The 19188-nt window shown below is 44.0% G+C and overlaps 1 protein-coding gene across 8 annotated transcripts in view; it reads right to left on the bottom strand.

Moving 5' to 3' along the window:
• Positions 1 to 19188, bottom strand: part of ADGRG2 (adhesion G protein-coupled receptor G2) — a 146581-nt gene that overhangs the window by 116698 nt on the left and 10695 nt on the right. For 7 of the 8 annotated variants that reach the window (XM_040423689.1, XM_040423682.1, XM_040423685.1 and 4 more), the window contains exon 2: positions 537 to 643. In XM_040423689.1, coding sequence (XP_040279623.1) covers positions 537 to 642 — 106 coding nt within the window. In that variant the 5' untranslated portion in view covers position 643. Of the gene's footprint in view, positions 1 to 536; positions 644 to 958; positions 1056 to 19188 lie in introns of those variants that run through there. The other variant, XM_040423683.1, reaches the window with a different exon arrangement.

Here is a 19188-nt window from a genome sequence, read left to right as displayed (position 1 = left end):
ATGTGGGTGTATACCAAAAAAATGATATTGGTACCTTCTAGACACAGATTTATTAAGCCATGTACATAAAAATCGTTTCCCAACATTATTCGAGATGTGAGGTGGGTCCTATTACCTATGTCAATGGTTAAAGGGAACCTGTCAGTAGATTCATGCTGCTCTTCCCATGACATATTGACAGGTTCCCGATCTACAAAGACCAAAGAAAACAGCATTAAAAAGAGTCAGGCATGATGGGAAGACGTTTTCGCTAGGTGGTCCCCCTCTGGCTTCTCCCCACCCAGCTTGATTGACAGGTTTCTCCCTATAGAAGGACAGGCGCTGACCCAGTAGAGACTTCTACTGGGACAGTGTTTTCTATGTTCTTTGGAAAGAAGGACCCTGTCTCTGTTTCATGCTGCCAGTGGTTAGGATATCATGAATGGAGTGACGGGTCCTCTTGAATGTCCTTTTCACGCTGTATTTGCTTGTAGTGGGAAGTGGCTTATAAAATGACAAAAAACAGAAAGTCCTGACTGGGAGCCTGCATTTCTTACCTGTCAGAAGGCACATCAGTATACATATCGGCTGGATATTCTTTAATTTCACAGGACGATGCCTTGCTTTGCCAGTTATTGCACTTAGGAAACCACGGAGCAACATCCTGTATAACACAAAACAGACACTGGACATTACCAATACTGCCAATCACGGGAGATATTTCACAGAGTATTCGGAACATCTGGCTGAAGAGGAAAGATAACATTCTGGGCATAGTTTTGCTTCCTCACATAGGCATATTAAGCGTTCAATAAAACTCTAGGATTGAAAAATAAATGAATTTCTGAGGGTGTTTATAGTTCTACATATCTGTTAGCTTCAAAATAATGGCAATAAATCCATAGGCGGCATTAGGAGTACACAGACTGTCATTTTTCAAGAGTCTACGTCTATTTTCTTGTGTAAAAGAGAAGCTTACCTTGAGTTTGCTACTTTTTAAAAGCAATTTGTGCAAAAAATGCAATTTGTGCAGACCTCGCCACTTTCTGAAAAGGTAGAAGTGTGGTGTTGGTGAGGACGTCGCCACTGGCAGATTTATCGCTATTGACTGAAAAATGCGCCACTTATGATCTGGTGTAGATCTCATTCTAGGCGCACGGAGGATGCACTTAAAGTGGTTTTCTCATGATTAATGTAAAAAAATCAGACATCATATGATACATATTCCCTTTCTAACAAACCTAAAACCAACCCCTGAACCTCACATGGATCTAGAGATCTCCCCATTCATTGCTCCAATTGCTTTGCTAGATTTTTTTCAAGTTAGCAGCTCAGGGGGTGTGTCCTTTCCCAGGGAGCGTGTCTATTCTGCTGGCAGCTCGGGGGGGGTTCTTTTTCAGGGGGTAAGTCCTTTCTCATGGAGCGTGTCTATTCTGCTGGCAGCTCGGGGGTTTTTCTTTTTCAGGGGGTGAGTCCTTTCTCAGGGAGCGTGTCTATTCTGCTGGCAGCTCTGGGTTTTTTCTTTTTATGGGGTTGTGTCCTTTCTCAGGGAGCGTGTCTATTCTGCTGGCAGCTCGGGGGGTTTTCTTTTTCAGGGGGTGAGTCCTTTCTCAGGGAGTGTGTCTATTCTGCTGGCAGCTCTGGGTTTTTTCTTTTTATGGGGTTGTGTCCTTTCTCAGGGAGCGTGTCTATTCTGCTGGCAGCTCGGGGGGTTTTCTTTTTCAGGGGGTGAGTCCTTTCTCAGGGAGTGTGTCTATTCTGCTGGCAGCTCGGGGGGTTTTCTTTTTCAGGGGGTGTGTCCTTTCTCAGGGAGCGTGTCTATTCTGCTGGCAGCTCGGGGGGTTTTCTTTTTCATGGGGTGTTTCCTTTCTCAGGGAGCGTGTCTATTCTGCTGGCAGCTCGGGGGGTTTTCTTTTTCAGGGGGTGAGTCCTTGTCTCAGGGAGCGTGTCTATTCTGCTGGCAGCTCGGGGGGTTTGCTTTTTCAGGGGGTGTGTCCTTTCTCAGGGAGCGTGTCTATTCTGCTGGCAGCTCGGGGGGTTTTCTTTTTCATGGGGTGTTTCCTTTCTCAGGGAGCGTGTCTATTCTGCTGGCAGCTCGGGGGGTTTTCTTTTTCATGGGGTGTGTCCTTTCTCAGGGAGCGTGGCTATTCTGCTGGCAGCTCGGGGGGGTTTCTTTTTCAGGGGGTGAGTCCTTGTCTCAGGGAGCGTGTCTATTCTGCTGGCAGCTCGGGGGGTTTGCTTTTTCAGGGGGTGTGTCCTTTCTCAGGGAGCGTGTCTATTCTGCTGGCAGCTCGGGGGGTTTTCTTTTTCATGGGGTGTTTCCTTTCTCAGGGAGCGTGTCTATTCTGCTGGCAGCTCGGGGGGTTTTCTTTTTCATGGGGTGTGTCCTTTCTCAGGGAGCGTGGCTATTCTGCTGGCAGCTCGGGGGGGTTTCTTTTTCAGGGGGTTGTGTCCTTTCAGCGGCATCTCTGTCCCAGGTTCTAACAACATATACGGCTTGTGGAAGTTGAAGGATGGAATTATGCATGTGTGTCCATCTCAGCAAGATAGACAGAAAAATATGAAGAACAAACAGCAGTGAGTTATTGAATAACTCGCTGGTTATACAAAAAATTTTAATATATGCAATTACAAAAGTACTTAGATCCAGGTGCTGGTTTAAAAAACAGTAGAATATTGTTCATGGAACAACCCTTTTAATTTATGGTGAAGCGTCTGCCTCTTCATAAATGAAGCACATCCTCCAGTTGTGCAGGCGGCTACCAACACTGGTGTAGAAGATGCTGGTCTTGATAAATGACCCCCACTGTATGTAATGCAACCAGGAGTGTAGAGCATTATATGTACTTTTTGGGAACTCTCTTTCAAGCTCCATAGCTTCCATTAAAGTACATTTTCTTCACAACTGTTGAGTGGACAAGCTCTTCTTGCTAACAGCTGTAAGGCTGTGATATATGTCTTGACCAATCGGCTGCCTTCCCCTCCCAACTGCTGCTCCCTCTCCCCTCTCTCAGCGTAAATTTTATGTACAGTATATGACCTCCCTCTACCCTCCCCTTTTACACCGTCTCAAACAGACACTGAGGAAGAAATAATGTTGCAACCTATTTTTTCTTATTTAAAGGGGCACTTCTATCAGAATGGGGCATTTTTAAAAACTCATTTATTTCAGCAGTACTATGTCATTGAAAATAAAAAATATTGTCTGCTGTAGCAGTCAAGAGAAATGATAACACCTACTATATAGATAGGTCACCCACTGTCAGTTTACTGCAGCTGTGAGGGGAAGATGTTATCTGCAAGGCAATACTCATGATAATAGTCGGTGTAGAATTGGGATATGGCTGCTCTATTGTTCTATTGATTAACCTTATTAAAGACACCCGCAGAAGAGTACTGCACTTATCTGTGTAATGTGTGACGCTCTAATTTGCTCACCCACAACCATTCCCTATCTGGTTGGAATAAACGGTCTAACTGAAAAAGTTAAAGGCGATGGCCCATCTCACACATTGGAGGCATATCGATAAGAGACACCACCAATGTCAGATAGGTGTAGGCCCCACCTATTGCTAGAACAGGCCCGCAAAGTGAACATCGGCCACCCTCCATTCACTTCTATGGGAGTGCCGAAAATACCTGTGCGCTGGCTTGGCTATTTCCAGAACCTGATAGAGATGAATAGAAAGGTGGCCGTGCTTGTGCTCTCTCCATTCACTTCTATGGAAGTTCCGGAAATAGCTGAGCGCGTTGGTTTGTAGGCCACATGTAGTGGATTTTGTTGCGTTTCTATTGCAAATATTCAGAAGTGAATTTTGCTGTGTTTTGGTTTTGACTTTATTCATAAATGTCCAGTAGTAATAATAAAGGAACAAAAGAGAGCTATCAGAAAAGATGCCGAGGATTACAAAGGAATTTCATGTATTTCCGTGTACTACTGAATTATGCAATCTGCAAACAATGATATCACGTACGAGTATAATTAACCCTACGACAAACAAGCTGTTATCCAATATTGATCTGTGCAAGCCTTTGAGAGCATACAATTATTTTGGGCACGTCCTTGACCTCCTTTAATGCCCATTATATCTCCTGTTGTTGTCTATTGGGTGTATCCAGCACTGTTGTAATAAGAGCACAAATGAGCCGATTAATAATAAGAGACAAGCTGAGTCGGAGCATCTAGAGTGCAGATTTTGAAAGACTCCCACGACTGGTGTCATCATCAGGTGCTACTCCTCAGTAATCCTGAACAATGAGAGTCTATAACAGGGGTTTTGTTCTTCATGGACATAATCTGAACTGCTCGGGTTCACATAGAGCACAGGATCCTAGCAGAGAATAGGGCACAGTCTCCTCGGTATGCAGTGCAAAAAGCAAGTGAAAGGTTTATTATATCATTCTTCTAAGAACTGCTTAATTACTGTTATAAAGCATAATGGACGGCTACGGTAACCCTGTTATTAACCTATGCAATATACAACTCAGCGCAGTCAAAATGGTTTAAAGATATTGGGGCAGATTTACTACTCCTAGAGACGCCAGCTTAATTTGTCACGATGGCTCAGGCTGGATGATAAAGAGAGAGTTTTACCCCAGAATAGTGGCGCGAAACGTCACATTTTGGGTCACACCACTGTCATGCCCCGTTTTTCGGCTAGGTGCAAATCTCTCGAAATCTACCTGTGCCAAATCAGGGCACGGATTGGTATGATTTACTCCAAAATGTAGGTGCATCGATTTTTAGTCTGGGTGGGTAATCCACATGTCTATTAGAACTCTTACTATATTTAAGGTAAATATTATGGGGCACAGTTATTAAGACCGGTGTTTTAGAGCCGATGAACAAGCATTTCAAACACTCATCTGATCATTGGTCTGTGTAACAGGATGCATATGAATGCATTGTTGTACACAGGACACAATTAGATGAGGTAAGGGATGGGTAACATAAAACTCACCGGGCTTTATCGTTGGCACACTGCAGACACGCACAATGAAGCACACACAGTTTCACATAAACAAGCCAACAATTAGCTGTTGACAAAATGACCTTACTTTCCTGTGTACTATCACAGCCAAATGAGGCTAACAGAAAAAAAAACTGAAAATATCAAAAAGCGAGTGTGGGAGGGGGACATCCGACAGGAAAGTAGGCAAAAATATGAAATGCCGCCTTACGGCAATGGTGTTTAACATTGAACACAGGTTTGCATCCCAAAGACATAATGTCGGAGGAAGCTCTACAATGTGTGTATTAAAAGGCATTCATTCCAATCCTTGTAGAGACATCCATATTGTACTGTATATCATAACTGAGACATGAGACACCGTACATATGTCCTTGTGTAAAAAGTCCAATGCTACATCTACGTCATGGTAAAATGGCATGAAATATATTATTTGTATAAGGCTACTTTTACACTGGGGGCAGCGGGGTCCAGGAGGCTGTTCCTGCAGGGGAACAGCTTGCCGATCTGTGCTAACGCTCCGGCCCCAATCACAACAATGGGGGTGGGCCGGAGGTCCGGCCGCAGCACAGCAAACAAGCTGAGAGGCGGACAGACAAAAACCGCAGCATGTTGTAGTTTTTATCCGGCCGCCTCTCGACATGTTTGCCCTGCTGCAGCCAGACCTCCGGCCCACCCCCATTATAATGAATGGGTGCCCTGCTGATGCCAGTGTGAAAGTAGCCTAACACATTATTCAAAGTTCCTTGATTAACTTTTTTTCCTATCATTGTAGCTGTGAGATGGCTTGTTGTTTGCAGAATAAGTTGCAGTTTTTACTGGAACCATCATACTTTGCAACTCCCCCGCATTCGGCAGCTTGTCCTGTGGTAAACGGAGGGCTGAGGTATGTCCTGATTTCAATTGTATCTGCGTCATCAGACGAATGCAATGGTGAAGCAGAGGGCGGTCAGCTACCTGCCTCACCATTCCCCAGCCTGGACTCTCCCCAGCAGCTGCTGCAATGCAGTGATGTCATCGCGCCTGCTGTCCTGGGCAGGAGACTAGAGAGTGCACAGGCCGAAGATCACTTCCCGGCTGGGAAAGCAGCCTGTGCACGCTTGTGCTCAACAGGCACGATGACTTTACCACATTGAGCCTGTTGCTGGGGACAGCATGATGTTCTCCATTCATCATGGGAATGGGGCTAGGTGAGTATTACATTTTGATTTTACTAACACTAAGGGACAACATTCTTGTAAGGGAGGACACTGTGGGACCAATGGAAATAGCTGAGAACTGTACTCAGCTATCTCTGGTGGTCTCATAGAGAATGAATGGAGCAGCAGGGAGCATACTTAACCTGCTGCTCCATCAGATCTGGGGAACGAGACCCCTGTTCTCAGGAACGATGGGTGTTCCAGCAGTCAGACCCCCACCAATTCCTTACACTGTGGATAGGGGATAACTTCAAAATTTGTCACAGCCCCTTTAATTCCCAGAACATATCCTAGCAATGATCCATGAAAACCATGGACCAAACATGGATGGCATTGTCTTGAGTCCGTGGTTTTCACTGACCCATAGACTATATTGTGTGTGAGGGATCTGTAAAAAATTATGGATGCATCCGTGGTGTCACAACAGACTGACAGGCCATGGAAAACCACTGATGTGTGTATACACACATTAAAGTCAATGGATAAGTGAGTGGTCCATGGAGATCACATAGTTATGGAAAAAGGAATACCACTTTAACTTTTATAAATTTTGGAGTGGTGGTATGGAAAAAAACAGCAATCTTATGCAATGCACCTTGCAGTGTAAACAGGATGTTCCCTTTATACAGCAGGGCATTAATTTTTTTTATTGGGGATTACTTAAGCAATAAACTATTTTTTAATTAAAAAATACATTCTTATCTTTTGGAGGAAGGATAGTTTTTTAAAGCATCATTGCCCTCTGGCATGATTTAATAAGCTCATACTTATGGCAGACTTCCTCAGGCCCCCAGGTGGCTATGGTAACCCCCAATTGCCTGGCCATGTTCTGGTGGGCGGACAGAGTCGCTTTCCTCTGGAAAACTCCTGAGATGGCTGTATTTAAAGAGGACCTTTCATGAGTCCGAACATTGTAAGATAACTATCTGGACATGTAGAGCGGCGCCCAGGGATCTCCCTGCACTTACTATTATCCCTGGGCGCCGCTCCGTTCACCCGCTGTGGCCCCGTTACCTTCTCCCGCGCTGTATGGTAATTGCTGTAATGGTTCACCAGGGAGGAGTCTGCCCTGTTTCACCCTGGGCGTTTCTTCTCCCTGGCTGTAGCGCTGTCCACTTGCAGCACAGAGCTCACAGCCTGGAAGTTTTTTTTCTCCCCTGGCTGTGAGCTCTGTGCTGCGATTGGACAGCGCTAGGAGAAGGAGACGCCCAGGGAGAAACAGGGCAGACTCCTCCCTGGTGAACCATTACAGCAATTATCATACAGCGTGGGAGAAGGAAATGGGGCCACAGCGGGCGAACGGAGCAGCGCCCAGGGATAATAGTAAGTGCAGTGAGTTCCCTGGGCGCCGCTCTACATGTCCAGATAGTTATCTTACAATGTTCGGACCCATGAAAGGTCCTCTTTAACATGGATCCTGAAGGGTTTAAAAAAAGCCAGGATCAGAGACTTCTGTGATCCCGGGTGTTACAGCGGGAGCCAGCTGTCAATCACAGGCTGTACTCTTGGAATCACAGCTTCTGTGCCTCCAACATCACCAGGACATAGCGCAATCAGGACGTATAAGTGCAGTGTGTCTATCTGAGTAAAGGGTCTAAACATGATTTAAGATCCAGTAACTGCATATTCATCTTCAGGAAAGAACGTGAATGATTTAAAAGCGAAGGGAATATTATCAAATTATTAATCTGAAAATAAGAAAGCCATTTATCTTTTGTAAGGTGTTTAGTTTATCATAATGCACCCTTTGTGCCTGGCATACAATAGTACTATGGAAAGTAAAGCTCCTCATTGCACAACTTATGGACATAATGACTCAGTTTTCTGCACAGGACATTATGGATTCTACTGTTCTTTGCCAATTACACTAAAATCATTTTCTCACTGTCGGTACTGAATCACCTTGTACAAAAAGAATATCCTCCTCCTGTTTAGACTCTGTTCACACTGCATTTTTTGCTATGTTATCCTGTAGAGAAACAGTTCTGTTTGTGACCCTACTGGTTTAAGGGAGAATTTTCTGAGGTCAAATACCACCAATTGGCATATATTAGATTTTATTCTGTCGGCTTTTAAAGGGTAGTGTAGTGCTATAGCAGTCTATGCCATTCTGTCCACCCCCCCCCCCCCTCCCCTACGGAAACCTCACAGAACGTAGGCTAACTGCACAATTTCTCCTGTCCTTCACAGGGTTCTCTGGAAATGATATCAAATGGCCACCAGCAACCTGTCCTAGAGTATGAGAAGACTGGTTGCCTTCACTTACAGAGCTGCCTAGGAGGGTGAGGGGGCAAGACCTCACTACACACTACACTGCTCTACAATAGATTGGAACTAGAAAAGCTACAATTTCTGGGGAAATTGTGTGAAGTGTTCTTGCCTCCATAAGTAGTCTACAACTGGAGTGGGCGGAGTAACTGGGTGGAGTGGCTTGAGTAACTGTTGTGTGCTTGGAGTGGCTGGAGTAACTGTGGAAAGGTTGGACTGGGCAGAGTAACTTTATGGAGTGGGCAGAGTAACTGTGTGGAGTGTTTGGAGTGTGTAGAGATAGTAAACATTACACTAACCAATTTATAGAGAGAGAAATGCATTTCAACTTTTTTTTAATTTTTATAGCACATTTAATTGCAATGTTGTTGCCCAAAGTGCTTCACAGTTACAATAAAACATTAGCAGCCGATTTGTGTAGGTGGGCTTGAAAATGAGGGAGTGGTGGCAGTTTAGAAATCATGTCTTGATTTTTCAGCTCACACTCTAGCTTTTGCCACTCTGCTGGCTGCTCACACACCTGGGTTCCTATGGCAACTCACTCTACAGCAAGGGCAGAGGAGAGCGGTTAAAAACAAACTGCTCCAACTTGCTCACTTCACTGGCGGTTGCCATCTTCAAATAAATCCTACAGGGAGGAGCTTTATATTGTGAGAATCACAAGACCCAGACCTACATTGATGCATAGTATGCCTCTGAAATATAAAAAATGAAGGCACAGTCGCAGTTTAGAAATTGCCCTTCAAATTTGAGGTGGCTAGAGTGGAGTTTAAATGAATGTCAATGGGTGGGGTGAGTTGCAAACAAATTGTCATATTGTAAAAACTCTCAGGACTATGGCTTTGCAGTGGACATTTTTAGTGGCAGCAGGGATAGCTGAACGTTTTGATATAAGATTTGTGTAGGTGGGCTTGAAAATGAGGGAGTGGTAGCAGTTAAGACATGATGTCCTGATTTTTTAGCTCACACTCTAGCTTTTGTCAGCTCTCACTCTAGTTTTGAACATTCCGCCATTCATTCCTGAAGGACCAATTTTGCCACAAAAACGCCGATATTTCGTGAACCATTCGGCGAAATGTTCCACAAAGTAATAGCACACCAATTGGGAACAATCCACACGTTTCGGTATATTACTGTCTATGTAGTGTAAAAACTGTGGGAGGAGTTAGGGTGGTAAATTTGGATATATTAATAAGAATATATATGTAAGATAACAGTAAGTGGTTTTTCTATGCAAGAACACTTAATGATGTGATCTTGCCTACGATATGCCATCATGGCTGAGCGGCCTAACAGGAAAACTCAGCAATATGTAGTATATACAAGTGCCAGAACGTGGAAGAGCAGTGTAGTGAGGCCTCATCACTTCACCCCCTAGGCAGCTCTGCAAGTGGCAGCAACCAATCCTGCTCACATTTAAAGGGGTTGTCCCATCAAAAACATTATACAGTTTTCAAACCAGCACCTGGATCTGAATATTTTTGTAATTGCATGTAATCAAAAATGTAGCCTAGCCAGGGTTATTTAATAAAATGTATCTGTATAGCGCCACCTGCAGTTTGTTTTTTCTCATTCCTTTGTCCAGCTCACTGAAAAGGCCGCACATGCTCAGTTTCATCCTTCAACTGCCTCCTGAGCTGTGATAGGTAGGGCTGAGACATACCCCCTTAGCTGCAGCAGTAAAGACACCCCCCTTGAGCTGTCAGCTTGATATAAATCTAACAGAGCAATGAATGTGGAGATCTCTGGACCCATGTGTGATACAGGGCTGGTTCTTTGTTAGAAAGAGATTGTCATGTACTATATGATGTCTGATTTTCATTTTTTACATTAGTCATGGGATAACCCCTTTAAGGACATTTTTAATCATTCCTGAAAAACCCTCCATTATGTGAGCAGCAAGGGCAATTTTTTTAAAATATTTTATTACATATCTAGAATGTACTACCATATGTAAAAATAAGATGTAGATGTCAGAAGATAGTCAAAAAAGATATATCTGAGTGCACAATGCATAAATATATTACAGTCAATAGGTGGAATAGCCAACAATGGGAGACAGCACAGCAGGTATACATAACAAGAATAGGGGTAGAGATGAGTGAATTTCCCAAAATTTATTTTGGGTCAGTTTTTCCCTGGAACTGCCACAGCTTCTAACAGAAGATATGGCTGGTGACAGTGGAAGACTGAGCACGTTTGACCAGCTCAGTAAAGTGGATGGAGTAATAAGGAAAAGAACAAACAGCAGGTGGCGCTATACAGATAGATTTTAGTGAATAACTCAGTGACCATACTAAATTTACTAAATTGTGACACATGCAAGTAATGCAGAAGGATAATGCATCCAGGATATCTTTGTGTGAATAACCCCTCAAAATGAAGAAATTTGTGCGAAATTTCCCTGTGTACATTCTCTAAAATGGGAACAAAGTGCTTGGAACTGATATGATGGGTCAGTCAGAGGTCGGCCTCTCTGTAGTTCACAGGGCAGTAATAGTTTAGAGGAACTGTTAAATACGGTACGTCCTAGGAAAATATCAGGAAATCCTTGTAATGTACTTCTAGAGAGGAACATACTATGAATCAGCAGTATTGTGTAACATCAAGATGTATTTTTGTAGCTAATTAGTCACATCCCTTTGCAAGTCTAAGTAACTTGTCATTATTCTAGACATTTTCTTTGAGCCATTACCAGGTTTATCAGGTAATGCTGGGTTCACACACTGTGGCTGCCAAATGTGGCCAGAACCCTGCCCATCCACAGTGTTACCCGCAATATCGTCTGCCATTATCAGCGCAGCGTGGAAACCCAGCCTAAGACACAAAGATAAGCATTAGAGGTGCTCTTTTTTCCAATTCACTTTCCAAATACTGTTCTTTAAAGGGGTTGTCCAGTATTTTTTCCTTTTCAAATCCCATCCCCAGCAGCAGGACCTGTGAAGAGAAACATACTTACCTGCTCCCCGCCACCAGGGTCCAGATCCCAGGCTGCCTATACTGCACTTCCAGTCCCTCTCTGTCAACATCCGCATGGACAGGGTCACATGTGCTACTGTAGCCAATGACTGGCCTCGGAAGTGAGGGGGGGGGCACATGAACAATGAGGCCAGTCACTGGCTGCAGTGACACCCATGACCTCATTTATGCAGAAACTGACAGACAGGGAGCGGAAGTCTAGTGAAGACAGCCTGAGGGCCACAGCGGTGGAACTGAGCGGCGTGGATCAGGTGAGTATGGAGTTCTCGACATGACCAAATGGCGCAGTATACTAAGAAATTAGATCACTTCTAGTTCTTTCATAGTTAAAGAGAACATCCTGCAATGGATATTCTAAGTATATTGACTGGATTTGTATGAATTAGTGACTGCTGGAACCACAACATATTTTAAGAATGGGATGCGCTGACTGGGAGACCAGTGTCGGTCTGGCCCGCCTTGGGCCCACAAGGGAAAAGGATTCTGAAGGACTGCAGTCCATCTCTACGGTATATGCACGTATGCTGCTATATTGTGCACCACAGGTCATATCATTAATACATTCTAAAGATTTCTCTGTCAATAAATAATTAAGTTAAAAAAAAGTACAAAATTCTGAAGAAAAAAAATTGCTTCATAGTTCACAAGTGGAAACAAGCATCACTGTTAGCAATTCTTCCGAGCTGAATCATCTTAAAATCCACTTTGACTCCAGTGTGAGACTGCCAGCATGTGAACCAGCCAATATGGCACAACCCATGTGCCAGCCGCTGGCAATAAACCGAGGCGTGCAGCTTCATAGTTTATATACAGTTGCAATAAAAAGTATGTGAACCCTTTGGAATGATATGGATTTCTGCACAAATTGGTCATAAAATGTGATCTGATCTTCATCTAAGTCACAACAATAGACAATCACAGTCTGCTTAAACTAATAACACACAAAGAATTAAATGTTACCATGTTTTTATTGAACACACCATGTAAACATTCACAGTGCAGGTGGAAAAAGTATGTAAACCCTTGGATTTAATAACTGGTTGAACCTCCTTTGGCAGCAATAACTTCCACCAAACGTTTTCTGTAGTTGCAGATCAGACGTGCACAACGGTCAGGAGTAATTCTTGACCATTCCTCTTTACAGAACTGTTTCAGTTCAGCAATATTCTTGGGATGTCTGGTGTGAATTGCTTTCTTGAGGTCATGCCACAGCATCTCAATCGGGTTGAGGTCAGGACTCTGACTGGGCCACTCCAGAAGGCGTATTTTCTTCTGTTTAAGCCATTCTGTTGTTGATTTACTTCTATGCTTTGGGTCGTTGTCCTGTTGCAACACCCATCTTCTGTTGGGCTTCAGCTGGTGGACAGATGACCTTAAGTTCTCCTGCAAAATGTCTTGATAAACTTGGGAATTCATTTTTCCTTCGATGATAGCAATCCGTCCAGGCCCTGACACAGCAAAGCAGCCCCAAACCATGATGCCCCCCACCACCATACTTCACAGTTGGGATGAGGTTTTGATGTTGGTGTGCTGTGCCTGTTTTTCTCCACACATAGTGTTGTGTGTTTCTTCCAAACCACTCAACTTTGGTTTCATCTGTCCACAGAATATTTTGCCAGTACTGCTGTGGAACATCCAGGTGCTCTTGTGCAAACTGTAAACGTGCAGCAATGTTTTTTTTTTTGTACAGCAGTGGCTTCCTCTGTGGTATCCTCCCAAGAAATCCATTCTTGTTTAGTGTTTTACGTATCGTAGATTTGCTAACAGGGATGTTAGCATATGCCAGAGACTTTAGTAAGTCTTTAGCTGACACTCTAGGATTCTTCTTCACCTCATTGAGCAGTCTGCGCTGTGCTCTTGCAGTCATCTTTACAGGACGGCTACTCCTAGGGAGAGTAGCAGCAGTGCTGAACTTTCTCCATTTATAGACAATTTGTCTTACCGTGGACTGATTAACAGCAAGGCTTTTGGAGATACTTTTTTAACCCTTTCCAGCTTTATGCAAGTCAACAATTCTTAAGTCAAATTAATTCTTTTGTGCGAGGCATCATTTACATCAGGCAATGCTTCTTGTGAAAAGCAAACCCAGAACTGGTGTGTGTTTTTTATAGGGCAGGGCAGCTGTAACCAACACCTCCAATCTCATCTCATTGATTGGACTCCAGTTGGCTGACACCTCACTCCAATTAGCTCTTGGAGATGTCATTAGTCTAGGGGTTCACATACTTTTTCCACCTGCACTGTGAATGTTTACATGGTGTGTTCAATAAAAACATGGTAACATTTAATTCTTTGTGTGTTATTAGTTTAAGCAGACTGTGATTGTCTATTGTTGTGACTTAGATGAAGATCAGATCACATTTTATGACCAATTTGTGCAGAAATCCATATCATTCCAAAGGGTTCACATACTTTTTATTGCAACTGTATAACGGATTTGGCCTGAAAATAGGATATTTTAGAAACACGTTATCTTATCTAATCAATACACATGAACAGGAGTATCTGATCAAGTCTTGGCCACGTACCTAAGGCCTCATACGCACGACCATATCCGTCTTGGGGTCCACAACTCGTGGATCTGCAAAACACGGAACCCACTGTGTTAGGGTGGCCACTGGCTTCACCCAAGAAAGTCGGACCTCACCGGCCATGCCACCAAACTGATAAACCACGCCCTCATCCGTGAAGCCACACCCCCACCACCGACCGGGGGAAAATACGGGGGGAGGAGAGGGAAGAAATTTATTTGGGGAAGGTGAGCTGTGCTTCTCTTCCCCTCGGTCTGCCACAGGGAGCCATGTCTGCGGCTCTAGTGACTGACTGGGGGTGAGAGAAGCCTCAGTCAGTTGCTGCAGCTCACACTCAGACAGCACAATGCTGCTGTCTGAGCGTGAGCTACTAAAAGGGTGGACAGGCCCTGTGCCGGACGGAGGACAGGGAGTCAGAAAACAGGACTGTCCGGCCTAAAACCGGACGTCTGGCCACCCTACGCCGTGTGCATGCCACCATTTTTTCAAACTCCTCTACAAATGTCCTATCCTCTTTCCGCAAAACAGACAAAAATAGTTCTATCTTTTTTTTGCAGGGGACCAGAACGGACATACGGATACTGTCCAATTTCTTGCTGGATGTTTTGGTCCTGTCAGACCTTTCAGCAGTCAGTCTATGGCAGAGATGTATGCTGGATGTGTAGACCAGGCTTATCACATAAAGTCTGCCATAGACTCAAAAATGTTAAAGGACCGATGGGAGAAAACATACTAGTGGATGGTATTTATCAAAACTGGCGCAAAGGAAATCTCGCAATGGATTCCTCCTTTCAATTTCCAAAGGAGCTCTGAAAAAGATGAAATCTGATAGGTAGCTATGGGCAACTAAGCCAGTTTTCCCCCAACAGTACCTTATGCAGGTCTGCTACTAACTGCCGGGATGGACTTTACATTTATCAATAAAACACTGGATTTTAAGTGCAAAAAACGATTTGAAAGCTGGGGAAGTATTCTTTTGGAGCTCTGTCACTATGACGAGCCCTCCACGGGCACCTCAGAAGTCAGGGGTGCGCAGGAGTCACCTGCGGGGACCGGAGAACTGAACCAATTCATTGTAATGATCAAAGAGAGAATCTAAAGCCAAACGTGGAAGCTTAGATGAGCCACTGTACAGCCAACATCTGTTTTCTGGTGACAATAAAATGTTACTCTTCAGAAGTTATTAGCGCTGCAGTCTCCTCACGGCATACCAAGCACCATACATTGTACAGCGGCTGTGCTGGGTATTGCAGCCCAGGCCTTTTCATCTTGAATGGGGCTGAGCTGCGCCTAGGCCATGTGACCGATGGTCGTGACATAATTGGCCTAGGCCCTAGGGTAAGCAGCGAGAACTGGCTCGGACTGGCCCACAGGGAAAAGGTGAATCCCTGGATGGGGCCCTGACAAAGCTGGGCCCCCAGTCCCCCAGCACAGCATCTCAACCAGCCTACACGTATATCAATATAAAAACTGGGTAGATTAGGTGCATGGGAGGCTAATATGACTTCCAAGAATACAGGCCAGCCAGTATTCCCTCTTTCCTGGGACCCACCTTTTGAAGTTGTTGCAGAGACCCCAATAATCAAACATCTTGTAGCATCTTGCTGCTGCCTGCCGCTGTGTGGGCAGGTAATATTTGCATGTAGCTGTACAGTGGGCTCCCAGAATAATCTTACTGGTGGGCCCTAGGCACCTCAGTCCGACACTAAGCGAGATCAGATGCTAATGACCTATTCTCTTAGTCAGATAACCCCATGCTGGAGCTCTTGGTGTTTTTGTCAGCTGTTTTGACATCTCTATAGGGGTAGTAGTAAGACTGAGGGAGATTTGTCAAAACTGGTGCAAAGGCATACATAATGGAGTTGCCCATAGCAACCAATCAGATCGATCCTTTCATTTTCCAAGGGAGCTCTGATAAATGAAAGGTGGAATCTGATTGGTTGGTATGGATCGTTATGGGCAACTTTGCCAGTTTTCCTTTGCACCAGTCTTGACAAACTTCCCCCAGTGTGTACAAGACAACAGAAAAACTGCCACAAAAATGTGGCACGAAACATTATTCTGGCATTTTCAGTGGTTAAAAACACCAGTGCTAAGTTCATGTGTCTAGGGCCCCTTTATCTAGACACAGTGGCCTGGTGGTTTTCAACATGCATCTCAGTCACTACAAAACAAAACCTCCCAGGGATATTTGACTAATAGAAATAAAGATTAGCCATAGTAGAATGAAAACTAGTCAACGTTTTGATATATTTTCTTTTACGTTCCCAAGATCTCTGCCGGCTGTCAGTGAATGGTAAAATAGGTGCCTAGAAATATACGCACACAAAATACCAGTAGATCCCCCTACAAAAGCCACTTTCACATGGTCCGTACAGTATTTGGTCAGTATAGCTAAACCCAGAAGTGGTACCTACAGAGAAGAAGCATAATGGAAAGATGGGTACCTCTTCTGTGTTTCTTTGGTTTTGGTATACAAATAATGGAAAATACTGACCGTGTGAACATGGCCTAACACTTAGATTGCTTCTTCCTGTCTTTCTAGCAACAGACCATAGAGCATCAGTGGGATGTGATCAAAGAGCCCCTTGTATCAATGCTTATATCCTCGGATCAGTTTTAACTACTGCATACACAAGGTGCACACTGAAGAACATAGAAACCTTGGATCCCACCCATGACATACACTTACGTCACTTTTATTTGAAAAAGTTTATTGCACTCTTGTGTTCTCCAGACGTGCAAATGTGTGAGAACATCTACTCATATGTTGGAATACATTTGCCATTAATTTTAGAACCCCCCCGAAAAACTGTTTCCTGAAGTAGAACTGCCAGATTTGTGCAAAGGGGCAGTCTTTTGTCATACGTCTGCCCAACAAAGTCCCATGGGTACAGTACATGTATGACACAGGCCAAAAGCATGGTGTGAACAGGGCCTTACATATTTTCCCACTCACACGCCTTGAAAAGATCTCAAATGGTTCTGCACACGATATAAGAGCAGCTAGAGATGATTTCATAAACTAGACTAAATGGGGAAATCTGGAACAGTTGGCAGCAATTATAAGACATAAAAGATATTATAGGTCTCGAAGAAATTTCCTAGCAGAAGTTGAAGTGTACCATCACTGAGAAGCCTGAGGCCTGTTATGTCCGCATTTCCATGGAAACACCACAGTTCACCCTCAAACATAAAAGAGCAGGTTTCTGGTTTCCATGAAGAGTGTTCTCAGACCAGAAATGAAACAATTAGAAAGCCATGCATCAGGTAGTAGACATATGAACGTAGCATGTTGGGTGGTGGCCACAGAAACCTTGTGTGACTCATGGCTATGAAGAATTATTTTTGATGGAGAACATAGAAATACCTTTTAGGCGAGTCACATGTTTAACGTTTGTGCTCAAAATTCACTTTTTACCTCACAAATACTCCTGATATAAAGATAAATGAACTAGGAACGTAGCAGAACTTTACATGCAATGTCTTGTCCTTCAGAGATACTGTGCCTCAGTTTCATAAAACACCATTATTAAAGGAAACGCTTCTGTTAGCTGCAGTGAGGCTGAAAAAACACAGGTATTTTGTGGAATTTTCCGCATTTTCCAGTGTCATTGGGGCTTGCCCTTGTTGTAAAATGGGCCATTATCTGGCTCAATTTGGTGTATTTTTGAAGCATCTAGTTTTAAACGTATTTATGAAGCAAATATGACAAAAACACATCCACTGCATCTAGTACCCCTGGGGAAAGGGCCGCTGTCTAAGGTGCAACAATTTTCGGCTAAATGGAGCCTAAAGTTTGGCACAAAGTAATGGTCCTTTTACACAGACTGACGATACAGGCAATTTCTGCCAACGAACCAAACATTTCTGATAATTGCCTGATCGTCAAAGGAGATGAAGCTGAATTTAAATGCAACAAACATCTTCTCTGTGATCACTTGTCACTGTCTAGAAAGACCTTTAGGGCTCGTGCACACGACCGTATGCCCCCCGAGACATACAGCCTGTGAGCGGGCCATATGTCCCGGAGCGGCATACATCGTGCGCACGGGAGCGCACAGCATCATAGGTTACTATGATATTGTGCGCATCGGGCCGCACACGGGGCTATTGTCCCGCACTCATATGATCATATGAGTGCAGGACAATAGTCCCGCGAGCAGCCCGATGCGCACAGAATCATAAACCCGCGCGAGTAGGGTGCAATACGTTTTGCCCGCGCGTGATAAAAAACTGAATGTGGTACCCAGACCCGAACTTCTTCACGGAAGTTCAGGTTTGGGTTCAAGGTTGTGTAGATTGTATTATTTCCCCTTATAACATGGTTATAAGGGAAAATAATAGCATTCTGAATACAGAATGCATAGTACAATAGGGCTGGAGGTGGATTAACTCACCTTAATCCACTTGTTCGTTGCATCTCTTCTGTCTTCTTCTTTGAGGAATAGGACCTTTGATGACATCACTGCGCTCATCCCATGGTCCATCACACAATCTTTTACCATGGTGATGGATCATGTGATAGACCATGTGATGATCGCAGTGACGTCATCAAAGGTCCTTTTCCTGTACACAGCAAGGAAGAAGACAGAAGAGATGCCGGCTGCGTGATCAAGTGGATTAAGGTGAGTTAAATTATATATATATTTTTTTTTAACCCCTCCAGCCCTATTGTACTATGCATTCTGTATTAAGAATGCTATTATTTTCCCTTATAACCATGTTATAAGGGAAAATAATAATGATCGGGTCCACATCCCGATCATCTCCTAGCAACCGTGCGTGAAAATCGCACCGCATCCGCACTTGCTTGCGGATGCTTGCGATTTTCACGCAGTCCCATTCACTTCTATGGGGCCTGCGTTGCGTGAAAAACGCACAAAATAGAGCTTGCTGCGATCTTCACGCAACGCACAAGTGATGCGTGAAAATCACCGCTCATGTGCACAGCCCCATAGAAATGAATGCACCCGCGCGGAAAACTCGCCCGTGTGAAAGGGGCCTAAAGGTCTTTCTAGACAGGGACAAGTGATCACAGAGAAGATGTTTGTTGCATTTAAATTCAGCTTCATCTCCTTTGACGATCAGGCAATTATCAGAAATGTTTGGTTCACTGTATTTTAGTAATTTTGGACTAAAGATCAATTGGTCTTTTCTCTACAGCTCATAAACACTCAATGTAGCTAAATGCTTATGAAACTGATCCACAGGATATCCACAGGATAGAGGACAAGTGCCTCATCATGGGGGTCCAACTGC

Source organism: Bufo bufo, chromosome 3 (assembly GCF_905171765.1).
Source record: "Bufo bufo chromosome 3, aBufBuf1.1, whole genome shotgun sequence".
Classification (NCBI taxonomy): domain Eukaryota; kingdom Metazoa; phylum Chordata; class Amphibia; order Anura; family Bufonidae; genus Bufo; species Bufo bufo.
This window is presented reverse-complemented; position numbering and strand designations above follow the sequence as displayed.